The following is a 21,127-nucleotide window of genomic DNA, read 5'->3' as shown; positions in this document are numbered from 1 at the left end:
CATCACTTTTGCATTGACTGTCCGATTTTCCTCAAACTTTCACTGATGTGTTCTACTAATGTTGCTGCTTTCACTCAATCCACATGTCTCTTTGGGTTTTGGTTTCCTTTAACAGTACACCAGGAATAAGGATGACTAGTTGGCATCTACTGTATTCCCGGACAGTTAGGCTCAGGACGTCAGCGATGATCGGTTCCCAGAGCTTAAGAGGATGTGCTCATTGGCACCTGAAGTACAGTGCGAGTTGTTATAGAAACTACATGTCAAACTTCTGTTTGAATTGACTGTCAATTTAAGACTCACGAGTGTCTTTTAGGGGAACAAGTTTACTTTGTCTATCAATATTTTAAATGAGAGAGCTGAAGAGAGACAAACAAGAAGAAAGAAAGACAAGAAAGGACATGGAAAGACTTGACAGCACAGGTGGTATAAGTGTCTTTTCAACTTTTACTAATGCCATCTCCATGAAAGCAAAACGAACAAAAAATACTTGAACTCAACATTGAGTGAAAAATAAGTCTTGAAGACAGAAAGAAGTTTGTGTATATTAATGTCCACATTTCAGGGATAATCTTATATTCTTAGGTTCCACACACGAAGAACTCCAGCAAAAATAACAGATAGCTGCACAAGGATGTAATGATGTAATGCAGTGAAACCTCGTTATAAGGAGGTTGGAAATAGCAGGCAATTTTGCAGGTCCCATTCCTTTTACATACTTTTGTTTTTAGATTCCTGATATAACGATATACCAGATATGAGGAAATTTCAGTGTTTCCTAGCAGCTCGTTATGACAAGGTTCCTATTTACTTTGAAGAAAATGAATGCATACATACTGTAGTACTGGCAAGAAGGTAATAAACAGTGTATCATCAACAACATCAACAACATCAGAAGGTAATAAACAGTGTATCACACAAATACTGTATACGCTAAATATTTCACAAGGTTTTCATTTTCGCGAATTTCGTGAGTCAGGTGCTATTCATGAATTTAAAGACACATGAAAATAATTATCGTCTCTTACCCCAACATGAATGTGACATGCACGCATACAGTTTTCTGTTCAGTAGGGCCAACTGTACTTCATGATCACAAATTTAACCACTCACGAAATTGTCGGGAAGTCCCAAATTGCAAAAATTCAGACTTGCTAAATATATGGCATATACAGTAGTACGACCATCATGCTCTTGTTTTGACAATCTCCAGCACTGTATAACTTATTGCTTGTAAAATGCTTTATCAAACAAAGGTTGTTATACCAATATACACTGTACTTTGAAAAATATAATGTATTGTAACTCCACAAAAATAAAGAAAGGTTTGTTGGTGGGATCTTACAAAAGAAGCTACTTTATGTCTGTTACTTTAGTCAATACTTATATTGAGCATATTGGGCATGATTCACTGTCTCCTCTTATGTCAAGGAATTTCACGACTCCATGTTGAAACAGAGGGAGGTAGGTAAATGCTAGCCTGGTTTGTTCATCAGGCCGGATTTGCAATCCCAGACCAACTGTCCTCCGATATAGGTCCGTTTGACATTCAAGTCATCGTCCAGAAACAGAAAATCTGCATCCGACCCGTAGTCCAGTGTCCCCTTCTGGTCAGTGATACCTAGGAGTAGTGCCGGGTGGAGAGTTGCTGCTTCTATTGCCGCCACAGTGCTGCACCGAGTGGCGCTCTTCAAGAATTGCACGCACGATGACATCGTTGCAATACTGCAGGGACAATGTGAATTACGGCACTGCGGTGTTATTCCAAAAATATCAGTTGTCTTTTGTCACGATCGATGAATTGAGTTCAGCTTCATCATTTAAAACCACTTCACTGCAGCTTGCACTTTGATAATATGTTATCAAATTCAGCAAATGAATGCAATGCAAGGCAATCACATTAATACTGAACAACTACTATGAAATCATTAGCATCAACATCAAACCTTGAATATGAACATATCTGGTTAGATTTGTACTCTCAGAAGTCAAAATTCCATGTTATTATCAGGTGCTGTTCACTTGTTTTTAATGCCATCCATTTTCATCATCACAATTGACAAATTTCATTATTTCAATCACAATAAATCTTGACGTGCTATGAATTGATTATGAAAAATCTGTAAATGCCCTACGTATCCCAATTCATTAATACAAAACGTAATACATGATAAGATTAAACAGAAGACTGATAGTGAATTGCACTGAAAGAGGTCTGTAAATGATATTCTTGACTGACTTCAGGTCACTTCCTAATTTTGTTAGAGTCAAGCTGTGAACTTCCAAACAACAAAATGCTGATTTCCATCAAAGAGGGCAGTATGCAAGGAACTCACCTGCCGCTGAGAGTGTTTGTTCCAGCAATGTACGCTGCCTTCTCCGTGACTTCCACTGGTTGGCTGCCCAGCTGGTGGTGACCAGGATGCAGTCCCATGGCTGAAATGGCATCCGTTACCAAGACAACACCTGGCATCATCAGCAAAATATGAGTTCAAGGATATACAAGGCAGAGACTGGCAGTAACTTAACGCAGCGCAATCTTTATGACATAACAATAACACAAGCATACTGAGCAATGAATTACATGTACTGTAAAAGTAGACAGTAAAAACTAATTAAAAACACACGAAACTCTTCTTTAAGTCGCGCAAAAATATTCACTTTTACAGTATTTGAAAGCCTTGATGATACAACTTTGACAACAGGATAATCAATGAGTGTCAACTGAAGTTCTACTTCTTTAGAGTTTACACCGATTGCAGTCCTCACAACAATTTTACCAGGAAGACTAGTTCAATAATGAATCTCTGCTTACTCCTATATTTGAGCTCCAGAAATTGCACTGCTAGCTGGTACATCAGAACATTTCAAGTCAGGGATTTTTGTTCCTTTGAACACAAGGAATGCCTAGTGGCAAATCATCACAGTAATTGCTGACAAAAATATTGACCCTATGATAATGACAAAATATCATAGCTTGTCAGAATTCAAATTTGGATTTTCCATACAAAGGGAAGATCAAACAGTTTAACTTTAGAACTTATGAAACCTTAAAGTTAAGTTGTTTTGAAGTACCAAATGAGTGATCAGACTCTCAACATCAATTCAATAAAACCTATTACAAAAATTGTAATTTTTTTTTTTTCAGGGAGGGGGGTAGGGGCAGGTGGAGCATGGAAATTGCTGTTCAACTACAGTGTACTCCCGTTATAATGAACACAGTTATAATGAAATTCTGGTTACAATGAAGTAAAAATTCGGGCCGCAACATTATCCACTCTGTGCTTTTTTATTGTTTAGTTGTTCGGTTATAATGAAATTTCGATATAACGAAAGAAAACTGCCGGTCCCAAGGACTTCGTTCTTTTGGGAGTCCACTGTACTTATAATACTGTGCATTCTAGTAATGCCTGCATGTGCACACAGTTTGAATTCGTGTTTAGTAGCCTGTATGTACGATATGAGATTCTAATGTCATCAATGGCTTAGCAATGGACCAAAACATGGACAGCATGAACAACACTTGCGTGTAAGAAGATAGGATATGCCAATTGGAGAGGTGATAATTTTCTTGACATCCTTTCAGGGAGAGACATAAACACTCAGCAAAAGGGTGTGTACAGTTCTGGTTGAGGTGAGGATTAGGCTTTTAACGTTTTGTGAGATATTCAGAAACCACTCTATGAAATGTCAAAGAGCATGCAATTCTAAGGGGTATCACAAGTTTATTTGATGAAAATTGGTTTTGAAATGGCTGAGATATCAAAAAACAAGGTGAAACAAAGAGATCCTAATAAAAGGCATGGCCTGTCTCCTTTTATTATTATCACATTTCTGGATATCTCGGCCATTTGAAAACCAATTTTCATCAAATAAATGTTGACTCCTTCTTAAAATTACATGCTCTTTCATATTTCATAAAAGGTTTCTCCTTATCTTACTTATTAATGTTTTAAACCTGAATCCCCACAATCCCCACCTCAACCAGTACTGCACAGTCCCTTTAATAATACTTTGACATATAAAACATTCTGTGATTTTCCACTCTGCAGAAAGACTTTCAAAGCTTATTGTTTGATTAGACCTTGTCCATGATGGGTATTGCAGTGAGAAAATTGGCAGGAATTCTATGAATAACTGAATTACGGCAAAAATGACAGCACATGAATATCTATGAAGATATCAAATGTGACCCTGCATCACAAAACCAACAAAAAGTCGCCAGACATGGATTTTTAGTTAAGGGCAGATATTAGAAGAGCAGATTCTAAGCTTTAAAATGATGTATAACTCAATTCAAATGGACTCTCCCTAACCTATCTAAATATTGGAAAGAAAGTACACACACTGGAAAGGTTTGAACTGAGAAAAGAGGCTCTGAAGTAAAGGGTCTATTCAAGCACTTAATCTTTTAATAGAAACCGTGCTGGCTGTGCGATGAATGGGACAAAACAGAGGCGGATTCAGGAATTTCGTAAAGAGGGGGCGTGTTTACAAAAATAAAGGGGGGGGGCGCACGCACCCCTCCCCCCATTTTTTTCTTTTTATTTCTTTTGTTTCAACAAAAAATAAAGGGGGGCGTGCGCCGTTTGTGGTCCTCCCTGGATCCGCCCCTGCAAAAAACAGGATGTAAACCACGGTAGCACCAACAATGAAGGGATTATCAGTTTAAGCTGAAATTGAGCATGCTCAATTAACACATTCTGTCCATAATAAATGCCAACTTTCAAGGTGGTAGCACTATCTATTCAAAAGTTAGTAGAGTTGAAACTGAAGGGTGTGCAAAGGATTTTTAAAAGATGAAAAGGGACCTCTGAAGACGTACCTAATCGCACTACTCCACAAAAAGGGGTTGTAGAAAAACTGTTGAAAACACACTTTCCTGTTCGTTTTATGACCCCAAACTTATGAATGATGTAGACAAAGAATAGCTCTTTCAGAAAGTATGAAAAACTCAAGATTGACTTGGTTGACCCGTTTCACCCTTTTTAGGTCCTCACGCAAAATCAAGGGCTGCGACTTTGAGTTCGTTTTGTGATGCACGGTCACAAATTATGTATGCAGAAATCCTCATTACGTGAAATCACATGCAGGAAAACTTCAGCAAAACGCACACACAAAAAAGAAAATAAATAAATCAACCAAGATTCTGAACTTTCACAGTTCTACGGGTATCATGTGTAAACCACTAAATGTGACCCTGCACCACAAAACAAACAAAAATTTGCCAGACATGGATTTTAGTTAAGAGCAGATTCTGAAAGAGCAGACTCTACGTTTTAAAATGATGTATAACTCTATTCAAATGCATTCTCCTAACCTATTGAAATATTGGAAAAAAGCCCCACTCTGGGAAAAGTTTGCACTGAGAAAAGAGGCTCTGAAGTACAGAGTTTGTTCAAGCATGTGATCTTTACCAAGCCGTGCTACCTGTGCAGTGAATGGAACATAAAGCATGATGGAAACCACTGCAGCAACAACAATGAAGGGATTATCAGATTAAGCTGAAATTTAGCATGATCTATCAACACATTCTGTCCGTGATAGATGTCAACTTCCAAAGCCATAGCATTATCCTTTCAAAAGTTATTAGACTTGAAAGTGAAGAGTGTGCAAAGGATTTCAAGAAATGAAAGGTGGCCTCTAAGACAAACCTGATCATTCTACTCTCTCCCAAAAAGGGTTATAGAAAAAACTGCTAAAAACACACTTTCCCATTCGTGTTATGATCCCAAACTGAAGTATAATGTAGAAGAACAGCTCTTTCAGAAGATATGGAAAACTCAAAATTGACTTGGTGGACCCATTTCACCTTTTTTGAGTCTTCACATAAAATCAAGGGGTGCGACTTTTTGTTTGTTTTGTGATGCACGGTCACAAATGCTTAACTGTTGAGTACCAGTCCCGAGTATACTCGGGCAGGTGTCTATGGGAAATGTGTGTTGTAGCAACATCAGTCCATCATCAACAGGCTAAAATTCTACCTTTAGAAAGGAAAAGAAAAAAAAAAATAAATCACTCTTTCAAAAACATCCATATACATACACAAACACACACACACACACACAAAAACACACAAAAAAACACCAAAACAAACAAACAAACAAACAAACAAAAAAAAACCCAGAACCTGGAATTTCTCTTATTACTCACCATCTGGATGAGTCTTTTGTGCTATTCTTAGTGCGGCAGGGTGAGTATGTATTCCATCCGCTATGACACCATAGTACACACATCGATTAGCTGGCACAGCATTACTTGCTAACAGACCAACAATTCCTGGATCCCTGTGATGGAACTAAATATTGACAAGAGAAAACAAAAACAAAATCAGAAGTTTGTCATTGCTACTGGCTAATAATGAAATGCACACTTACATATTGCAACTCAATTCATGAGAAATGAAGACACCTCAACACAAATCTGTGCAGCTCACTGCTGTATTGATGCTTTCAGCATTCAGCAGCACTTGGGACTGTTAAATCATTGAGGACAAGTCCCAAGTATACTCAGGCAAGTTTCCATGAGAAATATGTGTTGTGTTGTAGCAAAGACTATACACAGACCAACAATTCCTGGATCCCTGTGATGGAACTACACAATGAAAAGAAAAAACAAAAGCAACATTAGAAGTTTGCCATTGCTATTGGCTAATAATGAAATGCACACTTACATATGTGACCCTGCACCTCAAAACAAACAAAAAGTCGCCAGATATGAATTTTTAGTTCAGACCATATTCTGAAAGAGCAGACTTTAAGCTTTAAAATGATGTATAACTCAAATCAAATGGACTCTCCTAACCTATCTAAATATTGGAAAGAAAGCACAAACTCAGGAAAAGTGTGAACTGAGAAAAGAGGCTCTGAAGTACAATGTCTATTCAAGCGCTTAATCTTTACCAAACCGTGCTGGCTGTGTGATGAATGGGACAAAAAACAGGAAGTAAACCACCAGAGTAACAACAATGAAGGGATTATCAGATTAAAGTGAAATTAAGCATGCCTCATTAACACATTTTGTCCATAATTAATGCCAACTTTCAAAGCAGTAGCGTTATCCTTTCAAAAGTTATTAGAGTTGAAAGTGAAGAGTGTGGACAAAGTTTTTCAGAAATGAAAAAGGGATTCTAACCAAAAATGTTCGAGATAAACTGCTAAAAAACACACTTTCCTGCCCGTTTTATGATCCCAAATTTTAGCATAATGTAAAAGAAGACCCGCTCTTTCAGAAAATATGAAAAAGTCAAGTTCGGCTAGGTTGACCCATTTCACTTATTTTCAGTCCTCACACAAAATCAGTGTGTGCGACTTTATGTTCGTTTTGAGGTGCATGGTCACATATTGCAACTCAATTCATGAGAAATGAAGACACCTCAACACAAGTCCTGTGCAGCTGTATTGAATGCAATTTTACCTGAGATATTTTTGATGGTTGTTTTACAATGAATCATACATTACATGACATTGAAACTTGAAATAAGGATAATGTTGTGTTGTCATCTTGTCATACGAGTATTAAACAAAGAAATATATATATACATTTTACATAAAAGTGCTAAGTTCTGGTATGATTTAGATTCAATTTTTAAAAATGTATTCACTCAAAGTGCTTTGAAGTCCAGATATGAAAAATATCTTTTAAATGCCTATTAAATTACATTAAATGTATCTATTCATCATTGCTGGTTTTGTTCTCTGTTTGCTTTATTTTCTTTCAGATGCAGTATCATATATTTCATATTTCATTTTATTTGTGTACGTAACCTGTAACTGTTACTGGTACATTGTACTCGGAACTTAACTCTGAATCTGTATGTATTCAACTCTGCAAAGGGGATCATATTTGTCTCAAGTCTTTGGCTTTCTTTGTGAACTCCCCGACACATTTTGCACTTGCATATATTTCCGTTTTAAAGGGTGTGTACAGTGTGGTGAGGATTTTAAAGGGTGTGTACAGTCGAGGTGAGGATTTAGCTTTTAATGTTTTGCGAGATATTCAGAAACCACTCTCTGAGATGTCAAAGAGCATGCAATTCTAAGGGATATCAAAAGTTTACTTGATGAAAATCGGTTTTGAAATAGCTGAGATATCCAAAAACAAGGTTAAACAAAGTGATCCTAATAAAAGGGGTGGCCTGTCGCTTTTATTATTATCACTTTTTTGGATATCTCAGCCATTTGAAAACCAATTTTCATCAAATAAACATTGAATCCTTCTTAAAATTACATGCTCTTTCATATTTTATAAGAGATTTCTCATTATCTCACTTAGGAATGTTCAAAACATGAATCCCCACCTCAACCAGTGCTGTACAGTCCCTTTAAGGTTATCAATTTAAAGTGAATTGAATACATTAGCGTTCAGCAGCACTTAGGACTGTTAGCGCTGAGTGTACATCAATGGAATCACAAAACCATGATGATCCCAAACTCATATCCAATCTGTGTGGTGCATCGTTCCGGTTGGCGCTCAACCATGTTAGTGCCTTTTCTGATTGTCGTTCCATCACACAGTCTTTTGTTTGGTTTGTATGCATAATATTGTACTTTAATAAGATCTATTGGTGTATTGTGCTTTTACTCTTCTGGTTTCAGTCCTTTGTGACTTCACACAGTTTTGTGGGTTTGTTTGTTTAAATTCCTGCTCCCTTCCCCTTAGATGAGCAATGGCTGGCACTGAGCTAACATACTTTACATTAATGCCCAAATTAATGATATGAAAACAAGGATATGGATTGATGATGAACATATTAACAGAGAACCATTTCAAAACCTGATAAAAGAGAGTATTAAAGCAAAGTAAATCGGGCAAACACCTCAGGTTTCACATCTTATGTGACACATCGCACAGCAGAAAGAAGAAGAAAAGAAGATATTTCAATAGTAGTCATCACTTAGAGTAACTATCAGAAGTATATGATATATATATATATATATATATATGATTTGAATTTTGGGGGAATCCCCACATACCGGCAGCATGGCATTGAAGAGGTGAGTGATGAAGGAAGCTCCAGCGTGCACACTGTTTTCCGCTGTTGCAAGGTTTGCTGTGGAGTGACCTGTGATAAAAAAACATTTACCATTAACAGAAGTACCAATAAAATCATTGAGAAGGGCAGTTGAGCAGGTCATTAATGTCGAATACAACAAAATATTTAACAAATATGCAGTTAACCACATCAAAAGGATCTGAAGTTTACATGTCTATTCAAACAAAGATCAAGTTTCATAACTCTCTCTATACTTAACGAACTGTCATAAACCCTTACCATGCTAGGTTCACAGATTGGCATGCACACTGGAATTCTTTCTTTGCCAATTGACACAGATGTCTGGAAAACTGATTGTCAGTGAACAGAGATTACCTAGTCCCTCTACAATATAACACTAATTGTATCATCACTGCCTTGCTGTTGGACGGAGACTCATTACTATACCCGAGTGGGCTTGTGAACTTGACAACTATACCAGGCCAAGTTTGGATGGATTACTGAAAGATGATGACAAAGCTTGGTGCTAGAGCACTCAAAGATTTGAAGTATACTGAAGTAAAGTAAATGTGACCCGCTACAACAAAAGGATCCGAAAGTCGGGGGAGGACAATTTTCTGAAAATGGCATGACATTATTCCCTAACTCTTCTCCTGTAATTCCATATATAGCATAACTCATAAAAACACTCAGTTGCGGAGATATCGATGATTTTATCAGCGCATGTCAAGTGGTTGTGGAAATCAGGGTTTCGAGAAAAACGCCTTCAAAGTTTTCCTTCCGACGCTATCATGGTCAAGGGAAGGGGAGACAGTTTTCACCGCTTAACAATAGAAGGTATGCTCTTAGCGACCTCCGCGATGTTCATTCAAGCTTAGCGCCAGCAGTCTACACACGACCAATCAGTAATCAGGATGCCACGCCCAGACCAATAAGATCACTCCCTCGTTGCTAGGGGCAGAGTCTAGCTGCGGCGCTAAATCCAAATCTTCGCACATGTTTCTGTTACGTTGAAAGTCGGAAAATCATGGCCAAGAAAAACTCTGATTTCATGCCTTTCCTTTGATCATTTAGCTTCAAAATTTCGGCAGATGATAGACAAAATATTAGACTACAAAAATAATGCCAAAAACAGAAATTTGATTGTTTTGACTAATTTTGATGATGTGACTTCAAACTCGAATTTCTTGGCTCCGCCGTCGGTGACTTTAGGATCCTTTTGTTGTAGCAGGTCACACATATTTTTGACTGTACATTGTATGAACAAGCACAGACTCAAACTAAAATTGCTGAAGACTGAATTTAGCTTTATGAAATCATGCAGCCATGAAAAGACTGAAAAGGCAAACTGGCAACTATAGCCAATTTGGCTGCTCTTTATAAACATTTGTTGATATGCTGTGAACAACACTGACCCACTGATACTGTTATTCCCCTCTTCACCAGGTCCCTTACAGTCTGCTCTGCATTGTTCAGCTCCGGGGCTAGTGTAACTATGGAAACGTCATCCAGGCTGGTGTAGACGTCCAGCATGTCCAGGATGCCTCTATGAAGAGGACAGATGAGATTGGCAGGATGAGCCCCTCTCTTGTCCACGCTGATGAACGGCCCCTCCAGATGGACACCTGTCAGCAACATTGTGAGGAAAAAATGAAAAATACACAATGCATACTGCCAAGACAGGAATGCAACTACATGTAGCTCTATGAATCAGCTTAAAATATAAAAGACACCTGGGGCCTGTTGCATAAAAGTTCAGATCAGCATAAGTCGGAAAATCAAACATAAATCTGTGAATACTTAATCCTGATTGGCTGACGTCTGACTTATGTTTGATTGCATCTCTTCATGCAACAGGGCCCTGATTTGATGCTGCGAGGAACATATTGATGCAAACTGATATGCATCATATTCTTGTGCACGCAAGCCTTCAAATCTACAAAGAAGATAATATTTGGCCCATGGGTCTAGATGCCTTCTTCACATGAAGGTCTATCATTCTGCATTTTCAAAGACTGGGTAAGTGACACAACTACATGTTTGATCTAAAATGGAAAAGGTGCTGAGCAAATTTTAACACAAGTCCTGTGACAACAAGCTTTTGATGTAGACTGATGCCACACAAAATTAATTCTGAACGACAAATATTGCTCTCTCACACTGTGACTTATTCCCATAAAACACTTGCAGACCTAACAGTTCTCTGTGTATTTTTTACACCTTTTCCTGTGTAAAAAAAACACAAACAAAACAAAAACAACAAATATACTGAACATATCTGTTTGAAATGTAATGTAAATAGAGAGAGTAAAGATAACAAAGCTTACCCAAAATACCGGCACCACATTTTCCACCCTTGGTTTTTCGTACTAGGGGAAGTATCTGTAGAAAACAAAGTATACACAGATACAGATTGTACATATGTATGTATGTTCATATTATCACAAGAGCACACATTTGAGAAGTGAAGAATAATCATAAATACTATGCAGATATATTCCAATGTGCTGCAAGAGTTTCACTGTTCACCCGATATAAATGAACCAGGCTAAAAATTATGGTATTGATGGGGAAAATAAAATATGTTTCCCACTTGACTGATCGTGTGTTTCATGTTCTGTGATACAGTAGAACCGCTGCATTTCTGCAACCAATGTTTATTTGCCACAGTGTCTGCACACTATGCACACTTCATTCTGTTGTGCCAGTAGATGACTGAAATGAACCATCTTGCATGACTCCTTGAGAACAAAGCAACAAGAATGCTACCAGGGAACTGAATTTGGACTTCGCCTGCTTGAAAAGGGAATTGGGGTTGCCCTGGAGTGTTTCAAGAAGAATCTGATCTGATCTTGAAAGTCAAGATCTACGTAATAAAGGATAAAGGTGATAAAGGACAGTTTTGTTGCTGTACATTTTGTTACAATTTGAGCCTGATAAAACTGAACTAAAAGTGTAGGAAACCAGTGGCATAGCATAATTTCACTTCGATCTTAACTTTGAAGATCAACTTAGATTCAAAGTAAAACACTACCCTGAGGACAGAATATCGCATTTTGCAGAACAAGGTACTGGTATCCACAAAATCACATAATTCATTGAAAAGTCTTGTTATCCATCTTTCAAAAAAAGGATCATAAATTAATGTATATGCCATATATTTAGCGAGTTTAAATCTTCGTGAATTGGGACTTTTGCGAGTGGTTAAATTTGCGATCGTAGAGTACTGTACTGAACGGAAAAACACATGTGCATCACATTCATATCAGGATCAGAGTCATCATTTTCGTGTGTCTATAATTTTGTGAATAGCACCTGACTCGCGAAATTCGCAAAAATAAAAACCTCATGAAATATTCAGCGTATACAGTAGTGGGGGGGGGGGGGGGGGGATGGGGGGGGGGGGTGAAAGATAGAAAGAACTGAAAACAATGCACACACATACTACCTCTTTGTAGGTGTCTCGGTTTGATGTGATAACAGTGGGGCAGAATGAGGTCACCCCATGGGCAAGGATTCCCTCGGCGACCCTCTGAAGGCCTTCCTTCACTCGGCTGGGTTCTGAGGAGAAGTCATAGCCAAAGCCACCTGCCAGAGAGAACATCCATGTGAAATCAATGTTTAGTGTGCTTTGGTCACCCATTGGACTTGCTTTGCATGATTTTCATGGATGTCTGGAAATTAATGATTGTTAATTCTTTATTTGCCATGGTGGAAACCCCCTGTGTGCCACATTATTCTGAGACACAAAGGTACATATGCAGTCATGCTTTGAGAAAGAATTCTGTTTTTCCAATCTATATAACTTCTACAAATTTCTGTTAAGCTGGACATAATAGTGAGCAAAGTTGAAGAGGAATGCCAGGTTTTGCTTTGATATAAATTGTATGACAAATCTACATGTATTTCTATTCATTTTTTTAATGACCAGTTGCTACATTACTGTAAAGGCATGACTTTTGCACATGAAACCATGAGAGAAACTTTAATAGAATTTACACGCAAATTTAGTTGGGAACACCGCTTGATAGTCAATCACCACACAGAATGCAAGCTGTATTTTAAAGGAACAAAAGCGCGAGAAAAGCTTTCATTGTACCGCAGGATTAGGCGATTTATCGATCGATTTAAGCGGATAAATGCGTTTGAGCGGAATATGCAAAGTTGGCACGCCGTCGACTGAGTGGGTCATGCGAACATGGCACGTAAAGAGTTAATGAATAGAGATTGCCTAATCCCCAAAATCCTACAATACCCAGGGTTCCTGTTGGACTGACACACATTTCTTTAAAGTGACGAGAAGTGATCCCCTCATCTTCAAATCAAAATGGATGTTAGGATCCAGATCAGACAGTAGACTCCCAACTCACATCCCCGATATCACGCAATGTCTTTTCCCAAATCTTATTTTGAAGGATGGGATGACAAAGAAAGGATACAGCTGTATTTAAAGTGGATGTGGGAAAACTAAAATAAATTATGAAAAATCTGACAAAAGAAATGTTTTTGCACTTGATATGCAAAACGTTATAGCTGTGGTTAAGTGGTTCCTGTAGTCACTTTTTAATGATTTGCAATAAATGATGAAGAGCACTTTTTTAAACAGCTTGCAAGACAAATTGGCAAATTTATACTGATTATTAAAAAGAAAAATGGATGTTTCACTGGTTTGGAGGCACTTGTGTAATCTGTATATTGCCTTTTTAAATAAATTCAAATGGGGACACTCTCTACATATTAAATGAGTTTCAAAATCTGCACAGCAAAATAATCAATTTTGGACGAGGACTAGACAATTCTTAATATGGATGATTCTTTTACTTTCCATAAAGTATTAAACAAGTTTATTCTGGCTTCTTCTTTGAAATGCTGCTTGATGACATTGCTCATTATTAAAAACATGAAAATGCACTAGAACAAGACTTAATTAAATTTGAAACTAACCAATGACTGACCACTTCGACATCACACACCTTACCATTGATTTGGACATCAATGTAGCCGGGAACGATGAGTGCATTATGGCAGTCCACCTGGCGGTCAGCATACCCTTTTTCCTCCCAAAAGAGCTTCCTGGGATTGAGGATTTTGCCATCCCTGACCCAGAGGTCATCCTTGATGATTTGTCGCTGGTGGAGAATGCAACAGTTCTTGAACTGGGTGATGGGGGATGAAGACACGCTACCGTTGGAAGGCATCTTGATACCAGCTGATGTTTCCCAAAGTCCAAAGCCAGCTAATAGTCACACCCAAGCAGATACATGCACACTGAAACGGAGCAAAAATGAACAAAAATAATAGTGCTCTATGAATTAGGAATGTGGACTCTTATTCAGTTTTGAGTTTATTTTCCTTTTTTTTTATTACTATTTTTGGTTTTTTTAAAACATGCAACTGCATAGCACACAGTTGACCGAAAGATCGGTCTGTATCTGTCCGTCGGGACATGTTCCGCGGAGACTGCGTCTGGCTTCTCGGATCCCCTCCGTCTACGGAGGACGACAGCGTTAATGGCAAAATATAAAAGAGTCCTGCAGACAGACGGATCTTTCTGTCTAAGCACACAGCTGTAAGCACACAGCACTAGCACGCACACACATAGACAGAAAGATCCGTCTGTCCGGAGGACTCTTTTATATTTTGCCATTATTAACGCTGTCCTCCGTAGACACAGGGGATCCGTGAAGCCAGACGCAGTCTCCATGGAACATTCCCCGACGGACAGATACAGACCGATCTTTCTGTCAAGCACACACAGTGCATGCATCAACACGCCTGTAATTATCTTCATGTCTGAAGGGCGCAGAAAAAAAAGCTAGTCTAGAACGGAAGAAGAAGACACTTAAATCTAATTTACTTGTATTTATAAGTTCCTAATCCTAGTTTTTGTATGAAATTAAAATGCTAGCCTTGATCTAACTGTAGAGTTAACTGAGTCTAACAATCATAATAGTATCAGTGAATTTAACATCATTCTGTACTATTCGGATTAGTAAAAAATGTATCTTTATCAGTTAGAAGCTACAGACAAAAAATTGTGTCTGCACGAAGCAAACAGGGCAGGGCTGCCAACAAGTCACCAATCATCGAGAATTCCTACATAAACTTTAATTCATGTAGATTTGGTCTCGATTCTAACTAGCCCGACCAGACCCCGTGCGCTAAGCTGTCGCGACTTACACTTGTGTACAGCGACAGGGCTGTGTATAGTTAGATTCTAACGTTGGAAGGAAAAAAAAAAAATGTTCCTAAACTCAACTAACATGAATTTGAATAGGTGGGTCTTTTCTCAGGAACTAAAAAAAAAATAAAATAAAATGTAGAAGTGTAACACCATGCAAACCTAGCATTCCCTTTGTGATTTGTCGTTGCAATTTCTTGTGATTATCACGGATACTAAGATGGATCATACCTGATGACTTCATGGAATTTCATGGATCATCAGAGAAGAAAAATAGATAATTCCGACCCAAAAACACGTCGGTAGTGGGCTGCTAGCGCCGGACTGGCGGAGTTATCATCAATCGATCATAATAATGTGGAGCGTGATTAATCGATTGTTACAGTCTGACTTCCTTTTTTTTTTGGGGGGGGGGGGGGATCGGTAGGGATGGGGGTGGGTGGGGGGGGGGTGGAGATTTTGGTAGGATGGTCTGTTTGAATAAAACAAACAAACAAACAAACAAACAAACAAGGAAACAAACAAACAAACAAACCGTTCCGTGGCCATGCACTGAGCACTGACAGATCTGTCAACAGGTGAAAGGGTGCAATACGGTATAAAGAGGGGGTTTCCTTGCTTTGTCGTCTGCTCAGCTACTGTCACTCTTGTGGCCATTGTTGTTAGGGCCTATCAAATACATGTACAGTGTTCGATTTTGATCCTCATGCAGTGTTCGTGGGTGTCATGTATGGATGTATGATTCAAGTGTGAATAATGCCTTGTTCATTTTCTTTCTTCCTCTTTTTTGATATTTCCATGACTAGAAGTCATAATGCTGAGTTTAGGCTCCCACGCAAAAGAATGAGGACTCTTTTTTAGATACCGTAGTCCTGTGTGAGCAATTAGTATGAAAAAAATAATTTTCCTTGTGACTGGACAGCTATCAAACATACATCTATGAAACAAAGTAATTAACAGACCCATCTCTCTCTCTCTCTCAAAACAACAAATAACCCAGTAACAAAGACAAATATTAAGCGCCTTATGATAATGCCTATGCCTATTATAACTACTTGGATTTGATTTGCAAACTTTTATTACATGCACTCTGAGTACCGTATAAAGAACTCAAGCACAGGCACACATGCACATAAACACATTGTACTACAAGATTTCGAAGAATATGAAACTACGTATGTGGATTGAGGGGAATGCAGCACATCAGCAAAGTTTGAGGAAAATCTGACCACCCATTGAAAAGTTATGAACTTTTAAAGTTTTGCTGCTGCCACAGCTGGATGAGAAGACTACAGCATTTTGAGTTGCCATGCATGGACAACAAATATAAACAAAAACATAAGGAAAATTCAATATTATATCACTTTTCTGGCATAATGAAATAGCACTTGACTTTAATACCTCTTTCAGAAGGGGGGGGGGGGCAATGCTACCTTTAAACTTTAAGTCACTTCAAAGTTGAGGGAATAATGTATTTTTCACTAAACAAAAATGTGGAATTCCCTTTATATATAATATATGTATGTATATATGTATATATATATATATATATATATATATATATATATATATATATATATAGATATTTATCTATTTATTTATTTTTATTACTTTTTTTTTATCGTTGTCCAGTCATGGCATCCAGAACTGTAGTTTTCTTATCCAGTGAAGATGGCATCAAAACTTTAAAAATTGATAACTTTCCAGTGGATTGTCCAATTTTCCTAAAATCTTCCCTGATGTGTTCCACGTATATTGCTGCATTCACTCAATTCATATGTACGCGTACACAGTAAATATATATATATATATATATATATATACAGTGGACTCCCGTTATAACGAAATCCTCGGGACCGGCAGTTTTCTTTTAAGTTTTCTTTAAATTTCGTTATAACCGAATGAATAAACAATAAAAATACATAGAGTTGATAATGTTGCGGCCCTAAATTTCATTTCGTTGTAACCGGAATTTCGTTATAACCGTGTTCGTTATAACGGGAGTGCACTGTATATATATATGGATTTCATTTCCATTTCAGTACAAAGGTAACACTTGTGAGACAATATTGATAAGCATTTATATCACAGACAAATTGATAGGCAAGTCCAAGTTTATTCAGAATCTCATCTACATTGCAAGCTGGTACATGTATAGCAGGACTACCATAGTACATCTCTGTGACCACTAGACAATGAATCTATTGTACAACATTGGATAAATGGCATACAATAATAAATATGATCTATAGTTCTTTCACAAATGGTCATTATCTCTGCAAGTTTTTCAACACTGGCCGTCTGAATACAATGAAGTATGCCAATGAGATCAAAATAAAAGTGAAGGGGGTAATTCTTCTGTACATATTTCAACTTTCCATTGGTCACATCTTTGAGTCACAATTTGCCACTTACAAGTAATTAATTATCTGTTCCTTTGACACAACAACAACAAAAATGTAATCAGGTTTGTTTCATCCTTTCACGAGTTGCCATGATAAATAAAGCTGACTGTTTGATAACAATGCAAAACATAAATGACAATATAAAATGTAATTCCACGTGAAACACCAAGTATTCATCTGATTTATGCAGTATTTTTTCCTATGCAATTCATTTTGATTTTAGAGATGAGATACTTGTAGAATTGTACACAACATAGAGGGTCATGGGATAAATTGAAAATATGCAGTATGACAAGAGGAATGTGTTTCAAAAACAAACACAAAAATGAAATAATGATGAGTGACTGAGTTGGTTAATCTACATCAAAAGTAGAAACCACAAACTCAAGTTAAAATATTAGGATTGCTTGTCGGCACTGTAACAAATCACTGTAGTATTAGGTAACTTAACATATTAACTCTTGGCAACTGTGTTTGACAGCATTTGAATGAATACATGGATGAAAAAAATGACACTTCATTTGATTTTACTTCAAGCATCTGACGTAAATAAAATACTAATTATTTAATATTCTACATTTAACATGCTCATTATTCTAAACTATCTTCATATACCTAGTGAAATGGTGCCAACATATCTTGAACTTCTGCCAGTATCGAAATATGAAAACTTGGGACAAAAAGTTACCACTTCAATTATGTACTATAGTATCAAATTATTTCAAACCTCAACTCAAAAACAAATAACAATAACTACATCACTCAGCTTCTTAAAAAGAACAGCACTTGTAATAGTTACATTGTTCTTTTCAAATTTGTCTAAATTGTAAAATAAGAAACTAAAAGTGTTTTGTTTTATCTATCAAGCGGTTATCGATACTGAGAAAAAAAGACTCCATGGGAGAAACTAGTGTCTTATATCTTCAGCTACCGTTACCCTTTTAGGTCCTGTTTCGGTGTGACTTGACCCTATGCACTTCATCTTGACAAAAAATAGAGATCCGGAGATGCAGTGTGATAAACATGTATTCTCTGACAGTAACACAAATGTGCTGACCAAGAGTTGTATGTTAAGTGATGTGTTAATGAAGTTTGACAAGTTTGTCACACATGTCACAATGCACTACAGTACATGATTATACTTTTGAAATGCAGATGGTGTTCGTTAATCAGCTTATATTAATGACGCTTACCAATCCAAACTGAGCTTTAACTGCACAGTGGTAAAGTACTCATGCCCTATGTAGCACACATGGTGATGCATTACACAGTGTGGTGGGGAGATACGTGTTGATGCAAATGTTCAAACCTGAAGGTACAAGTGTATTTTTGCTTATTGTCAGTGCCAACTACTCAAGAGATACAAGTATGTATGATGCTAACATACTTTGAAGAATATGGATATGCATCTATCCAGTATAACTCATCAAGTGGAAACATACAAAAGAGTAGGCTGACTAAACATATGTAAAGAATATTCACATATAAATAAGTGTTACTTACAACACACAGGCATTCATTTACATTATTTACACATGATATAGATACAACAGTCTTCCAATATTACATATGTAAGCTTTTCACAAATGTTTCAAATCAATGTAAAAAAAAAAAAAAAGAATGAACAGTACAATACAGCTGGACAAAGTACAAAATCTTATCTAACATGATGAAAATAATATTCTATGTCACATTGTCACCGCAAACAAACTTTTCACATATTGACCATTTTTGGTAGGATGCATGCTCAAGGCAAAGACAGTCCATTGTCTGAAAAAAAAAAATACATCTCAAAGACAAATTGCTGCAATATGCCATGAAGATGACAATAACAGGCAGGAAGAAATTGAAAATGACTGTCAAGGGAGACAAATCCTTGATTTAGTTACATGACAGAGAATATAAAAACAAGCAGACAGATTTATAACAACCCATAGCACAGATGAACTGTCATACAATGTATTTGAGTTTGATTTCATCCAAAAAGAGCAAGCCATTGAGACTAGAAACGTCTACCAAACAAGACAGAGAAGGAAGATAACCAAAAATGATTTGAGAGATAAAGTGTGCAGTGTTTCTTCATGGCAATTGCAGGGTGTCTTGTTGTGATACTGAAGACTGGACTGATCAAATCATCTTGAATGAAAAACAAAATTAAAAAGTCACACAACTAAAATGCTGGTTATGTCCAATTAAACATATTGTACTTACACAATGACATAATGACTTTTAAATAGATGCATTTGTTTAGCACACAAAGTTACATAAAACAGGAAGGTAAAAAGACCACCCCCTGCATAATACAAGCTAAATTTATACCACTCTGTTTTTCATCTACTAATGTAGCAGCCTCCATTACATTATGGCAAGATGACTTGGGTGAGCATAAAATTGGCAAATCATAATCAAATGAAAAACTCTGATGACATCATGATGAATTCATGTTTTCCAAACAGCACATTATGAAGTCATCACCTCCATCCTCTGCTTTATCAAGATACACTTCTGAGATACCAGCTTGAGTAGATAACATGATTTTTTTTTTTCACAGCAAACATCTTCAGCTATGGTTTAAATTCCAATAGTTTTTAAGAATGATAAACATTTGGTGCTACAGTGGGGCTTATAATATCCTACATCTAAAGTCCTGAGGCTATATGCTGGTTATAGTAAAACACTACTCATTTATTGAAATATTACTCAGTATACACTTATTGCTCAAAAATATAACGTATGCAATGAATGAATGAATGAATGAAAAATGAATGAATAAACAAGATTAATCTCAAAGCAGTTTATGCCAAATTCTGCATTTAGATGAAAGGGGTATGCACAACTAGTTCCAGAAACTACAGGATACAAGATGTACAGGCTTTTGTTTGTCCTCTTTCTAAATAAACATTCAGGAGCTATTCAGTAAGTAAGTGTTTTTGATAGAAGGGTGAGGATTTACATGATGTAATACAAATGATCATTACTAGCAGTATGCAACTGAAAGCCACAAACACACTCACAAAAATCATCATAATTGCATTTCTTCAATCATAAAATGTCAGTTTGCCTTACGCATTAGCAGACAGCATTACAATATCAAGCAGAGTGAGCATATAACATAATCTTTTTCTTTCTTTTTTCTTTTTCTTTTAAAGAGAATGCTAGCAATTAAAAAGTACATCCCAAAAACATAATGTTCTTACAATTATGCTTGTGGTGCCCTTGCACACTGCAGATTCTGTATGGAGCAAAGCTGGAAACTAAGCTCCAAAGAATGAACAAACATGTAGTAAGCCTACACCACAGTTTCTATGTTGTAGATTCTCTTCGTAATCTGACAGTTATTATGTCCTGCCTTTGAAGCATGGTCTAAACACAGAGTTTCATAACAGCACAATGCCAGACAACCAGTGATATCACAATGCTGAAGAAGGTCAATTTTGTCATCAGATGCAACACAAATCTGAGTTTGAAGTGGTACCACTGTAAATTTCCATGCTGATGACAGAACCACGAAAATATCAAATTGTTTATCTGTGCTGATTTGTTAAC

General features: G+C 37.0%; 1 protein-coding gene across 1 annotated transcript; it reads right to left on the bottom strand.

Annotated features, from left to right (window-relative positions):
• Positions 1 to 428: 428 nt before the first annotated feature.
• LOC140234631 (N-acetylglucosamine-6-phosphate deacetylase-like) lies at positions 429 to 15,516 on the bottom strand. The gene is made up of 9 exons (XM_072314658.1): positions 15,408 to 15,516; positions 13,974 to 14,263; positions 12,444 to 12,583; positions 11,323 to 11,377; positions 10,411 to 10,620; positions 8,976 to 9,064; positions 6,154 to 6,298; positions 2,337 to 2,466; positions 429 to 1,725 (listed from the first exon to the last, which is right to left on the bottom strand). The coding sequence occupies exons 2-9, from the start codon at positions 14,191 to 14,193 to the stop codon at positions 1,476 to 1,478; spliced, it is 1,239 nt and encodes a 412-aa protein (XP_072170759.1). The 5' UTR covers positions 14,194 to 14,263; positions 15,408 to 15,516; the 3' UTR covers positions 429 to 1,475.
• Between the last annotated feature and the right edge of the window lie 5,611 nt (positions 15,517 to 21,127).

Source organism: Diadema setosum, chromosome 11, assembly GCF_964275005.1.
Source record: "Diadema setosum chromosome 11, eeDiaSeto1, whole genome shotgun sequence".
Taxonomy (NCBI): domain Eukaryota; kingdom Metazoa; phylum Echinodermata; class Echinoidea; order Diadematoida; family Diadematidae; genus Diadema; species Diadema setosum.
This window is presented reverse-complemented; position numbering and strand designations above follow the sequence as displayed.